Raw genomic sequence first — 14,270 nt, 5'->3', positions numbered from 1 at the left:
TTTTTTTTTAAAGATTTTATTTATTTATTTGACAGAGAGAGAGATAGCGAGAGAGGGAACACAAGCAGGGGGAGTGGGAGAGGGAGAAGCAGGCTTCCTGCTGAGCAGGAAGCCCGATGCGGGGCTCGATCCCAGGACCCTGGGATCATGACCTGAGCCGAAGGCAGACGCTTAACGACTGAGCCACCCAGGTGCCCCTACTTTTTTTTTTTTTAAACAAAAATTTAGTCTCTGCTTTTAAATGCAGTGTGTTTCTAAATGCTATTAAATTGTTAGAAGAGGAAATTAGATTTGGCATCTGCCATTTGCTTATTTCTTTATTCAGACATCAGGTTACTGAAAGAGGACCAAGGAATTTTATTTTATTTTATTTTATTTTTTTAAAGATTTTATTTATTTATTTGACAGAGAGAGACACAGTGAGAGAGGAACACAAGCAGGGGGAGTGGAAGAGGGAAAAGCAGGCTTCCCGCCAAGCAGGGAGCCCGATGCGGGGCTCGATCCCAGGACGCTGGGATCATGACCTGAGCCGAAGGCAGGCGCTTAACGACTGAGCCACCCAGGCGCCCCGGACCAAGGAATTTTAATGTCAGTTGGTGAAAAGTTGAAACTTCCACTAATAAAATATATTTCTTCAGTCTTAATGACAGTTGAGACACTAGATTAAAAGAGCATTAAGTCCTGATGCTGGTTCTGACATCAGCTGGCAAATCATGTAACTTGTCTGAATATCATCTGAATTTATAAGCATGTGGCATGTCATCTTAAAGGTTATTATAAAAGTCTAATAGTCTTTGGAAAATGTATTATAGAAAAAATATCCCTTAAAAGACATTCATTATCGTATAGCTATCATATAGGATGAAGAAGAAAATTCAGCGAGCTCAAGTTACAGAAGAATTTAAGGACCCGAATGATCGTGTAATGAAACTTATCACTTCTGATGTATTAGAGGTAAATTTGTTTTTTATGCCCTTGAAATTTAAAAAAAATTGTTTTATTGTTAACTATATATTGAAGTTAGATCTTTCATCTATGGGATACTGAAATTTTTCTAATGATTTTAACCTACCATAGAATGCTTATTGTTCCTCCAAAGTATCAGAAATAATACATCCTAAATATATGAAAATTTATGGAATAAATCTTGAAACTCAGTGAGAAGCAAAAAGATGTAGAAGACTGTACTTAGACTCAGGATATTTAGATTCAAATACTGAAACCACCATTTGTATTTGACTTTAGATAGGTCATAAAACAAGAATTTAAAGTGACTTTATTTTTATTTTTTAATATTATGTATTCATTTCCTAAGTTCCCTTTTATAATGTTTATTTAAAACCCATTGAAAACAGTGAGGCTATTCTGATAAAACAGAAATTTGAAATCAAGAATTACAGATAAGAGCAGCTTTACCTGCTAATGTATTTTGGTATTTTATTTCAGTTGTTCAGTATTGAGAAAAAAAAAATCTTCCTTCACATGGATCATTAGTGAGACTCAATAGAATTTTACATACATGGAAAAGCACTGCCCTGAGGTTAAAACAAAACCCTTTCAGGACTGACTACAGCCTTGTAATCTACGATATATTCAAATTTCAAAAGAATGGATATATCTATACCTAAAGAGAGAAAGAGTTCTCATGAGCGAGTGAGTCTAACCAGGTAGCAGCCTTGGTCAGGTTTTTTAATTTCTTTGAGCCTTAGTTTCCCCCTCTTTAATATTAGGATTACCATCCTTATTTCATCCAGTTGTGAGAATTGAAAATGATTTATCTCTGAATAATGCTGAGGATGGCCTGTGGCATGTAGTAGGCTCTTGATAAATGTTACTTTTTTTTTTTTCCCTCAACTCTATTCAGTCTTTTCCTATATCAGGAGTGAAAGAGGGATCAGATCTTCGATATGCTCAAATGTTTCTCTATGTTTTAGATGCCATCATATTCTAATAACTTCAGCCTATCAGATTTCATCTATTATGTTTGTAATTAAGGTAGCGCATTGATTTTTTTTTTAAGATTTATTTACTTATTTGAGAGAGAGAAAGAGTGTGTGTACAAGACCTGGGGAAGGGGCTGAGGGAGAGAGAATCTCAAGCAGACTCTCCACTGAATGTGGAGCAGGTTGCGGGGCTCAGTCTCAGGACCCATGAGATCATGACCTGAGCTGATATCAGGAGTCAGACGCTTAACCAACTGAGCCACCCAGGCAGCCTAGCAAATTGATTTTTGAAAGTACTCTGGGTGTGCTCTGTAAAGTAACTATTTTTAAGCAAGAATTGTTAATTTAGGATCCATGGATGGCCCTCAGATGGTCCATGTATCCTTTCCCCCCTACATTTTATGATAAGCTGTCATACATATGGATGCTTGGTTGAGGTACCATAACTACTTTCACATTCTCAAAGGTGTTCATGCTCCACCCCGCACCCCCCTACCAAAAGATAAGAATTACTGCCTTAGAAGGAAGCTGTTTACCAAATGTCTAAAGACATAGTATAGTGCAGGAGCTAAACAAGATGTTTTGTATGGATTATTTTATTTCTCATAATATCCCTGCCAAATAGGTGTTTTAAACAATTTTTAATTATTTGTTAAACTTCAAGTTTATATTTAGGCTTAGGGTAAGGAGTCAGTTAGGAGAGGTTATACGGAAGAAGGAGGTGCAGGGTTCCTGCTGTAGAGGAGGTAGGCAGTCTGTGATTGAAACGCACTGGAGAGATTACCTTGAGCAGGAGAAGGCATAATTCCTTTGAAACTTGGAGAAAGGAGGTGAAAATGGATTCATATGATTTATTGTGAAGATGAAAAGTAGAAGGCAAACAGACCTGATAGTCTAAATTTTAAGAGAGGGCATTGGGCGTCCAAGGAATTGAGAATAGAGAAAGTTTGGAAAAGCCATGGTGAAGAACAAAAGGTTTGGGGATACCAGAAAGGATTTGCCAGGAAGTACTGAGGTTAAATCATAAAGAGGCAGAGGATGTTTTAGAACAGCAAGACATTACATTGTTCTTATCCGTATTCTTCTAATGAAAAAGATGATTTGAATCCAATTGATTATAATTTTTGGTTGTGGACTAATGTGGTAGAATGTTAATTTTTTTTCAACATACCTTCTTAAACATGCTTTTTGATTTTAAGTTCTTTTACTCTACGAATTAAAGGTTCTGAAGGTGTTGAATTAAAGGTTCCTCTTAAAAAAAATTGTATATGTCAGCAAACAGGTATGGAAGATTTTAGAGAACAGAACTGAGGTGATGCACAAAGGCATGTCCTTTTGGGGTGATTGGGGAGGAGGGTCAGAAGGGCCAAGCTACGGAATGCCTATTCCTAGAAGCTCCTGTATGAAGTCATCCTGACTATCTAGGGTCTTTGGCTTGCCTCAGATCTTCTTTGAGGGCCTTATCCCTTAATACCTCAGTTGACTCTATCCTGTCCTAGTGTAGTCTTTGATCCATTCTCACTGATAATCCTTACATTTAATACTTGCTTACTTTCCTTCTGCGCAAATGCTATTAAATCTGCCCGTCAGCACCTGAATTTTTGTCATCATTTTGCCACTCATTAGTTCTAGCTTTGTGGTTAAGGAGGCATGATAAAATGAAAAGAATAGGACCAGAACTTCTGATTTCTGTTGAATCATTATATTGTACAACCGAAACTAATATAACTTTGTATGTTAACTATAACAGAATTAAAAAAAAAGTATATGGGGAAAAAGAAACTTTTGATTTTTAATTTTAACTCTGCTACTTAAATATGACCCTGAGCCAGTCATTTTATTTCTGAGTCTTTATTTATACGGTTATAATAATGGCTGTGATCTGTTGAGTTTTCAACATATGCCAGGAACTATGTTAGATGTTTTATGTTGTTATCTCACTAATAATCTTAGTAACCCTTTAAAGGAGGTGGTATTTTCCTAATTTTAAAAATAAGGAGGGGCGCCTGGGTGGCTCAGTCGGTTAAGCGTCTGCCTTCGGCTCAGGTCATGATCCCAGGGTCCTGGGATTGAGCCCTGCATCAACGGGGAGCCTGCTTCTCCCTCCTCCCCTGCTCGTGCGCTCTCTCTCTCTCGCTATCTCCCTCTCAAATAAATAAATAAAACTTTAAAAAAAAAACAAAAAACAAGCAGACTGAGGTTCGGAGAAGTTATTTCCATAAAGTACAGTACAGTAAGGTGCAGACTGGATTTGAATGTCCAAGCCTGTAAGGCTCTAAAGTCCATGTACTTTCTTTTATTTCTTAATCCTTTACCTTTATATAGTGCTTTACATTTTATAGAACACTCCCACTTGTATAAGCACACTTAATAAATACTTTTATACACTGGGCGAGATGGCATCACTTAATTTTGTACAAATGTGGAATGTGATTCCCATATTGAGGGATTTGCTCAAAGTCAGTCTAGCAAGTGACAGAACTCAGGCTCAAAACCAGGTCCAGCTAGTGGTCTTTCCCCTGTATTGTATTGCATGTAGTAAAATATAGGAGTACAGTACACTGTAAGCTGTAAAAAAGTTAGGGGCTCTCCATGGCTGGACACTGTTCTCCTTTGAAGATTCTGCGTATGTGAGTACTCACCACTACCCAGCAGTTTCTCATTGCTTTAACAGGTATCTGTCACTTCCATCGAAACCTACTGGAAATGAATGGAGTAGCCTAACTTGGGGATGACTCAGATGTTGCAGAGGTCATCTATGATGGAAGTGTCAGTAGTTCTTTGCTGGTCTTTGAGCTAAGTCTCAATACCAGTTTTATCTGATTTCTAAAGTCTGCCTATAACGTGTTATCTTTCTCCTTACCCCATAGACCTGCCCATTTGGCTGGAGGTTCTGGGGAATGAACGTCTAAGTAATAAATGATTCCTCAAATGTTGTTAAAAGTTGCCTTCTATTTCTTTTAATCCTGGATCTTACTCGTGAAAAAATGATGACACTTACAGGCACATGGGCTTTGAGATTTGTGAAAGTCAGCACATCTCTGTGGAGGATTGGATGAGAGTTGTTACATAGGAATTTATGGCTGAACATAAAGAATTATGTAAATATCTTTGAAATGATAATACGAAATTTAAAAAAATGTGATCTTAGTTATCATTAGTGATATTTAATGGTATACTACAAATAATTTTTGTTATGTCCTGTCTTTTCCCTGCATTTCTCCATACAGTGTATATTAATGTTTGTTGAGTTAAATTCAGTGAATCATTATCTCTGGAAAGCAGCCTCTTCATTAATAAAGTTGTACTATTTTGGTTGCATGACTATATTATTTTCAGTATATTGTAGCATATTATTCCTTATCAACTTAGTCATTTTATTTTGTGTTGGTTTTGCCTTTAAGTTTCTCCTCAAAAATTGAAATAAAAGACTCATCTTTTCACTTTTAGGAAATGCTGAATGTTCATGATCATTATCAGAACATGAAACATATAATTTCAGGCGATAAATCCAATCCAGACAAAGCCCTCAGCTTGATAAAGGATGATTTTTTTGACAATATTAAGAACATAGTTTTGGAGCATCAGCAGTGGCACAAAGACAGAAAGGTATGTGACTGCTTGTTTGATACCTCCCCATTGTATTTGCATTATACACTAATGGCTGGACATGGGTGATAAAATTGAGAGGCAGCTTAGTTGAGTGGCTATATTCTTCTGGAGTTCAGATTTCAAGGGCTTTATTTTTCTAGCTCTGGCTTTGCCAGTTATCAGCTATGTGATATTATTTAACCTTACAAACAGATTTTGTTATGTAATTATATAATTAAACAATTATTAATAACAATTCTATAATATGTGTTAAATAATATACATTATATATAATATCAGTGTAAATGTAGAGGAATAAGTAATCTTGATATATCACTGATTTATTATAATCTTTATAATTTTAGCATTTTCCAGAGGTTGCACACTGGCAGTCTTTGGGTCAAATCCTACAGACAGGTGTGGTTTGTTTGACACAGTGTTGATCCTAATATTGTTTTAAAAAGTTGAATTACTCACTAGAATTTAAATTTTTGTGACTTCACTTAAAATTCCAGACATCCAACTTCTCTTAAAAGTCAGTGGTTTGGGGGCACCTGGGTGACTCAGTCGGTTAAACATCCAACTCTTGATTTTGGCTCAGGTCATGATCTCAGGGTTGTGAGATCAAGCCCCCGTGTTGGGCTCCGGAATCAGCACGGCATCTGCTTGAGATTCCCTTTGCCCCTCCTCCCATGCCGACACTCTTTCTCTAGCTAAAATAAATAAGTAAATCTAAAAAAAAATTTTTTTAAAGTCAGTGGTTTGGTAACACTGGTTCCATCTTTCTGCATGGCAGTAGACTGCTAGGCCTGAATTGTGGCTTCTTCCATTGTGATAGGGCATGCTCTCCCTGCCTTGGTTTATCTGTTTACAAACTCATCAACACAAATCTTCAATTTAGTTTTCTGATCCAAATACTGATGCTAGAGCTCCCCATTTTTCACAGTAATTTTTTTACCTAGAAAAACTTTTTTACTCTGGAAACTTCATGGCCAGCCTTGCTAAATTTAACTTTGAAACCACTACTCCATCTTATTTTAGTAAATCGTTTTAGGAAAAAATAAAAGTAAAACATAAGCAATTTCTGATGATTTACTATGTATCTGATAATAGTGTTTTCACAAATGCTACATAGGTATTATTATTTTATATATTGTCTTTTAGAAAGATTGGCTACCAGTTTTTGGTTTTCATTGTATAAAGGGAGCTGGTTCAAAAAAAAAAAGGGAGCTGGCTCAAAACTTAGTTTTAGAAAAGATAAATAAAGTGATGAGATGACAGTCTTCGAAAGGAGGAAACAATTTGCTTCTACCCACATTTATTTTAATGAGAGATAGTACATTTTAGACTGTTTGAATACTTTGTTCCAAATGAGTTACACAAATGACCTAGGCAATTCATGTAAAAATCTAATAGGTACTCTCTTATAGTACTTTTATAGTACCCTTTTTTTTATAGTACTGTCTTTTAATAAACTCTAATTAGCATTACTAAGACTTCTGAAAATCTGAAGGAAAGGAGAATAAACCAGTTTTCTTACTGCTATATGAAGTGTATGTTTTCCTTCATTAGTTAGGAGGATTTAGGCATTTCATTGATAAATTTTACAACTATTCTGAAACCTAACCTTGATCTTAATGTCAGGTGGTGAACCATGCTGTAATAATGTGAAATGATCTTTTAGTTTTGTAGTAATTAAATGATTCTCATTGCTCTGAAATAATTTGCCATTGATTTTTAGTTAATTTGAATTATAAATGTGTATGTATAACTTTTTTCTCTTTCAGAATCCGCCCTTAAAATCAAAAGTTAAAGATGGAGAAGAAAAGAGAGAAGGAAATTCACAAGAATCAGAGGTCAGAAAAATTCACTTTATGATTGTTTACAGGGCAATAGTTTAGTTAGCTTCTTTTCATTTGATACGTGGCTGTGATTCTGTATACAAGTATCATGACCCTTGGTCAGTATTATCACAGTTACCTCAGACAATTCTGAAACATCAGTTCTCTGAAGCCTTAGTCTGTTCTTTACTGGAAACCCTATGAAAGACACATCAAGTTTAGATTGGGAGTGACGACGGTAAGTGCTTCTTCAGGGAAAGGGGAGGATAATGGTGGAGGGTGTTCTCCGTCCTTACATAGACAGAGTAGGGTTTTTGTAGTATGTCTTTTCTTCTTGTCCGACTTTAAACCAGTGTGGAGCTCTAGCTACTATTTACTGCTTCCTGCCTCCGAAGTTTTCATCCATCTTAGTGGATGAGACAAAGAGCCATCTTTGGGCATAGGCAGATGAGGGGGCAATGGCCTGATCACTAAGGCTTTCATTCATATTATCCTCCTTAAATCCTGAATAATAACAATCATTAGCCACAAGGATGGTATTGTGGACCTGCTATGAGAATGTAGTGTGTGTTTATATGCCTTTGGTCAATGTGTGTCCAATAAATGACCCTACCTTCTGTCTCAAATCTTATTTCTGATAACAAATACTTGGGAATCCATAATTTCTTTTAATGTTTATGTTTCTTTTTCCCATTCCTGTTTATTTTTTATCCAGAGATGTGAAAGGGCAGAATCTTTAGCGAGAATAAAATCAAAGGCCTTTTCAGTTGTTGTTCAGGTAAGTTATTTATTTAGTAAGGTAATTTAGGTATTGACTTGATGCTTTTTTAACAGTATTATTATTTTTCATCAAAGTAATACATGTACATAGTTTAAAAAGTCTAATAATACTGTAGAGCTTATATAACCCAGCAGTCTCCTGGTTACCACTTCCACGCCTATATTCCTAATCCATCTTCAACTTTTTCTCTTTTAGTTATCTCTTCTGGTATTTACCTGGAATTTTGATGCCTTTGTTTTTTATTGTCTTCCAGCTTTTAGTATTCCTGATCATGGAAGGTTTTAGGATTTTCTCTCTATCCCTTGAGTTTTGAAATTTCATGATAATTTAAGTTGGTGTAGATCTTTTTTCCATCATTGTCCTTGGCTGTCATGACAGGCATCCTTTTGATCTGATAGTTTTCAGTTCTGAGGAGTTTTTTTATATTGTTTCTTTGATAGTATTTGCTGCATTTTTGCTCCTTCTCTTGAATTTTTATTTTATTTTTCTTTTCTGTTTTCAATCTCTGTTTTCAGGGAGATTGTTTAAACTTTGTCTTCTGAACCATTATATTGAATTTTTTATTTTTGCTGACTTTCTTTTTTATTGCTAAGGTCTTTTTTTTTTTTTCCTTCTCTGAATCTTTTCTTTAAAAAAATGTATTTTTTTATCTTTATTTTTTATGTCCTTGAGGATGTTAATTACAGTGTTTTGAAGTTTATGCCTTTCCCCCCACAGTTCCTGTTTTTGTTTATTTTGATCTCTTTCATTTTGTTGGCTTTTTTCAAATGTTTAAAGAGCCTCAGATCTTATTTAGGAGTGGTCATGTGAAGATAGGACTTGTTACCCTCGGTATTTCTTTTTGTTGGATCGCATCATTTTTACCAGGGAGCAGTCTTCCATTCCCTTGTCTAGGGGAAAGAAGGGTAAATAAGCCCAACCACCAATGTTCTGGGAGCCTACAGAGAGAATCAGTCATGAGGCTTACCATTCTTTATGCAGGTTTCACTTACCTTCCCTATTTTCAGTAAGAGGCTTTGTCCTCTTCCTCAGCTATGCCATTCCTCAGGCCTACAGCATCCCTGGTTTAGCCTCTCCAGAGAGCAAGCCTCCTGTTTTCTATAGGAGGTCAGTTGTGTAGTTTTGAGGTTGGGAAATGGGACACTATTGCTTTTGTAGATTTTGAGCATATCTACCATTTTAAAAAAATTTTTAATTTCATTTTTTTAAAAGATTTTATTTATTTATTTGACAGAGAGACACAGTGAGAGAGGGAACACAAGCATTGGGAGTGGGAGAGGGAGAAGCAGGCTTCCCGCTGAGCAGGGAGCCCGAGGCAGGGCTTAGTCCCACAACCCTGGGATTCTGACCTGAGCCGAAGGCAGATGCTTAACGACTGAGCCACCCAGGTGCCTCTCTACCATTTTTTTAGACACATTTTTGATGATTCTAATTCCTGATCCACTTGGATCAGCTTGCTTTATAGTAACTTTCTCAATACAGGCAATTAGATTTTAGATTTCTTCATTCTGTTAAGTCAGCTATCACTCACTGTTCCTACTACTAAATTTTTTTTAGCAGCTGCGTTGTTTTCTATTATCTCTGTTTTGTGAGTTTATTCAGAAATTTTCTTACTATCATTTTAGTGGGATTTCAGGAGGGAGAACTAATAAATTTATGTGCTTAAGCCCATATTTCTTCCTGGATTGTTTTCATGAGTCTAGGGGTGTCTTTTTTTTTTTTTTTTAAGATTTTATTTATTTGACAGAGAGAGACACAGCGAGAGAGGGAACACAAGCAGGGGGAGTGGAAGAGGGAGAAGCAGGCTTCCTGTTGAGCAGGGAGCCCAATGCAGGGCTCCATCAGGACCCTGGGATCATGACCTGAGCCGAAGGCAGATACTTAACGACTGAGCCACCCAGGCGCCCCTAGGAGTGTCTTTATTCCGTGGGAAATTACTATCATTTTCTAGTTGTAGAAATGAGAAGGAATAAATAAAAAATTAAAAGTGATTATAGATTAGTTAAGTGTTACGTATTTGTTATCCCACAGTAAATTGAGTACAAAATACTGTTGAATTAAAGCACCAAGGACAGTAAGTTAATTAATCCAAATTGCTTTAAACCAGAACGGTTCCACATTATATAGTGCTAATTGATGTTTAGTGTGTATCTTATGAGATTATGAGAATTAAATTGTAATTCCCATAAAGTGTGACGAGAGCATCATAGCATAGCTGCAGGTTTTTTCTTTATTGAGGTACAATTAACATTTAACACATGGTAATTGTTTTAATAATTGTTCATACCTGGATCTGAAAACTCCTATAAGGACTCTGCTTAAGCAAGGAAATTCATTGATAACAACTAAAATGTCCTTGCACTGTCCTTTCGTTTCTCACCTTTTATGTTGCTTTCACTGTCTTCAAGTGTTGTTCCTGACAGCCAGCTTTGCGTGTTCCCAGCTTTAGGTTCAATGGAAATGGAGAATTTTCCTTCCTAATAGTTACACAGAATTCTAAAATTGATCTGTGATAGAGATCACATGCCCACCCATGAACAAGTCAGTGGCCGTGGTGATGTGAAACTTTTGACTAGATCAGTGGCACGTACCTGGAGCCAGGCATCAGGTGGTTCCACTCAAAAGACATGGTGGTAACTAGGGAACATAACTGTTCTTAGAAGAAAGGAAGAATAGGTTAGTAGACAGTAAAAAACAGTACTCATCCTTTACACCTGTTTCCCAACCATGCAACAACAACTACATTTTAATTCAACAATTAACATTTTTTACCCAATTTGAGTAGATGGTGATGACAGTTGCAGGGAGCCTATCCTGTTGTAAAGATAAAAGAGTATATATATATATATATATATGTATATGTATATATATATATATGCAACAAGTATTAAGCAAGCCAGTATAATGGTAAAGTACTTTATGACTTTTATTTTTCCTCATCTTTGTGTATTTTGTCTTTTCCTAAATTGTCTATCAGTTGGATTCATTTTGTGATTCATTGTGGTTAATTGGATTTCTAACTCTCAAGGCATCCAAGTCAAGAAGGCATCGTCAAGTCAAACTTGACTCTTCTGACTCTGATTCTGCATCTGGTCAAGGACAAATCAAAGCAACTAGGAAAAAAAGAAACAAAGAAACACTGAAATCAGCAGGAAGGAAGATGTCTTCCAGAAACAGAGGTAACTTTTTAAAGTCTTTTTGAGACTCAACAAGGGATAATGGATCTTGTTTACAACCTCCCCTCCCTGTTTTTTCTTTATTAAAAGGGATTAAATACTTGTTTGAGAACTTTGTGAGATTTAGTATAAAAAATAAATTATCTTAGATTCTTAGAATCTTACTGCTTAAAGGGACCCTAGGAGTTACCAAATTCATTATTTCGTAGATGATGAAATTTAGGTCCATACAGATTAAATAATTTGTCCAAAAGTGAAATAGCTGTTTATAGAATCAGTCTAGAATTATCCAGAGCATACTTAATAAGTACTTTTTGTATGTGAATTAAACTTATGTGTAGAATTAGGTGAGTTATACATTCTATAAACTATATTTCCCTTTAGCTGCATTAAGATGTACCTTTTCTTGTAAAATAGTGTGTCTATAACATTAACCTTGGAATTTGATTCTTAAAGAAATGACTATATATTTTAATAGTTTAATTTTTAAAAAATTACACGAGTAATATATATTCACCATACATAAAGTTGGAGTCTGATTAGCAGGCTCACAAGAAAAAAAAAGGCATTAGAAACATTAGTAAATATTCAATGCCTAATATAAAACACACTCCCAGCTACTAGTACAGTATATAAAGATATGTTATGGCCTTTTATTTATTTTATTTTTTTAAAGATTTTATTTATTCATTTGACAGAGAGAGACACAGTGAGAGAGGGAACATAAGCAGGGGGAGGGAGAGAGGGAGAAGCAGGCTTCCTGTGGAGCAGGGAGCCCGATGCGGGTCTCGATCCCAGGACCCTGGGATCATGACCCGAGCCGAAGGCAGACGCTTAACTGAGGCGCCCCTGTTATGGCCTTTTAACATAAATGTTTTCCTTCCTATATTGAGGCAGTGGAAGGAGAATTGAAGTTAACATAGTCCAGATATGATTAAGTTCGGTAACAGTTGCTTGAAGTATACTGAAAATTCTGAGGAGGAGAGACCACATTTGTTAAGGATAATCAGGAAATACTTCAAAAGCAGAATTTCTTAGTTCTTTTTACAAGGCTGCAGATACTGGGAAGAAACCTGTTAGACCAATCTCACTTACAAGTATTACTGAAAAAAAATCCTGTTACATGTATTGAAAGAATCCCAGCTATAAAACAACTTGACTGAGTGCATTTTGTTCCAGAATGCAGGGATGGTGCAATTAGGAATCTCTCAGTATAATTTGCCATACAGATAGGTTAAAGGGGAAAATATGAATTCAGTTTAATAGTAACCCAAGAAGACTGATAAGATCTAGCATCCATTCTTGATTAACAAAGGAATCCTCTAGATTAGGGGGTCAGCAAACCTGTTGTTAAGGGCCGGTCAGCAAATCTGTTGTTAAGGGCCAGAGGGTAAATATTTTAGGCTTCTTAGACCATAAGATTTCTGCCATAGCTACTCAGCTCTGCCATTGTAAGGCAAAAGTAACCACAGACAATACATAAACAAATGAATATGTTCCAATAAAATTGTATTTACAAAAACAGGTGATAGGCCAGATTTAGCCTGGGCCCATAGTTTTGTCAACCTCTGCTCTGGATAAAAAAAGTAGTTGGTTATACTTTAACTCAAAAAAAGTATGTATGTGAGTGTGTGTTATTTGACAAAAGGCCACCTCATGTTTGTTGGTAATACATAGAAGTATCACAATTGTATTACTATTGCCTGTCAATGTAATTAGGCAGGAAAGTGAAGTAAGACATGATTTCAGAAAAATTATAAAATTATCGTGATTTACAAATGACTGATTTTATGTGTAAAAATATCTGAAAGAAAATTCACTGGAAAAAACATAGGAACACAAAATTTAGTAAGGTAAGAGATACCACTATATACCTTACAGAAATTAAGAGGATAATAAGGAAAAATTATGAATACTTTTATGCCAATAAGTTAGTTAAGTTAGATAAAATGGATATATTTTTTAAAAGACACACATTTCCAAAACCAACAAGAAGGAATAGAGAATTTGAGTAGTTCTACGTTTACTGAAAAAGTTAAATTCCCAGATGATTTTGCTGGAAATTCTAGGAAACATTTAAGGAAGGAATACTATGCTGTTCTTTCAAAAGACACAAGAAGGAATACTTCCCAGCTTATTGACATTTTAAGAAAAGACAAAGACTAATATCCCTCACGAACATAAATGTAAAAACTTTTACAAAATATTAGCAAGTTTAATCCAACAGTATATTAAAAGGACAGTATAGTAGGACAAACTTGGGTTTATCCCAGAAATATAAGGCTGGTTTATTTAGGAAATAAACCAGCATAATTTACCATATTAGCAGAATAAAGGAGAAGGACTATATAATCATCTCAGTATATGTAGACAGAATATTTGAAAAAATCCAGCATCTATTCATGATAAAATCTCTGAGAAAATTAGGATTAGAAAGGAACTTCCTCAGCCTGATAAAGGACGACTTTGAAAAACTACAGCTAGCATCATACTTAATGGTGAAACCATACTTTCCCTCTAAAATTGGGAACAAGGCAGGATGACTGTTCATTGCTCTTCTTTTTTTTTTTTTTTTTTATTTTTATTTTTTTTATTCTTATGTTAATCCCCATACATTACATCATTAGTTCTAGATGAAGTGTTCCATGATTCATTGTTCGTGCACAACACCCAGTGCTCCATGCAGAACGTGCCCTCCTCAATACCCACCACCAGGCCAACCCATCCTCCCCTCTAGAACCCTCAGTTTGTTTATCAGAGTCCATCGTCTCTCATGGTTCGTCCACCCCTCCGATTTCCCCCGCTTCATTCCTCCCCTCCTGCTACCTTCTTCTTCTTCTTTTTTTTCTTAACATATCTTGCATTATTTGTCTCAGAGGTACAGATCTGAGATTCAACAGTCCTGCACAATTCACAGCACTTAACAGAGCACATACCC

At 35.8% G+C, this 14,270-nt stretch overlaps 1 protein-coding gene across 2 annotated transcripts in view; it reads left to right on the top strand.

The window, feature by feature from the left end:
* SNAPC1 (small nuclear RNA activating complex polypeptide 1) overlaps window positions 1-14,270 on the top strand; it is a 30,886-nt gene that overhangs the window by 3,967 nt on the left and 12,649 nt on the right. For both annotated transcript variants that reach the window (XM_081830421.1, XM_006738542.3), the window contains exons 4-8: window positions 850-954; window positions 5,394-5,552; window positions 7,322-7,390; window positions 8,091-8,153; window positions 11,185-11,335. In XM_081830421.1, coding sequence (XP_081686547.1) covers window positions 850-954; window positions 5,394-5,552; window positions 7,322-7,390; window positions 8,091-8,153; window positions 11,185-11,335 — 547 coding nt within the window. The remainder of the gene's footprint in view (window positions 1-849; window positions 955-5,393; window positions 5,553-7,321; window positions 7,391-8,090; window positions 8,154-11,184; window positions 11,336-14,270) is intronic.

Source organism: Leptonychotes weddellii, chromosome 9 (genome assembly GCF_054177405.1).
Source record: "Leptonychotes weddellii isolate Sample4059 chromosome 9, ASM5417740v2, whole genome shotgun sequence".
Lineage (NCBI taxonomy): Eukaryota > Metazoa > Chordata > Mammalia > Carnivora > Phocidae > Leptonychotes > Leptonychotes weddellii.
The sequence above is the reverse complement of the archived record's forward strand: the minus strand, read 5'-3'. Positions and strand labels throughout refer to the sequence as shown.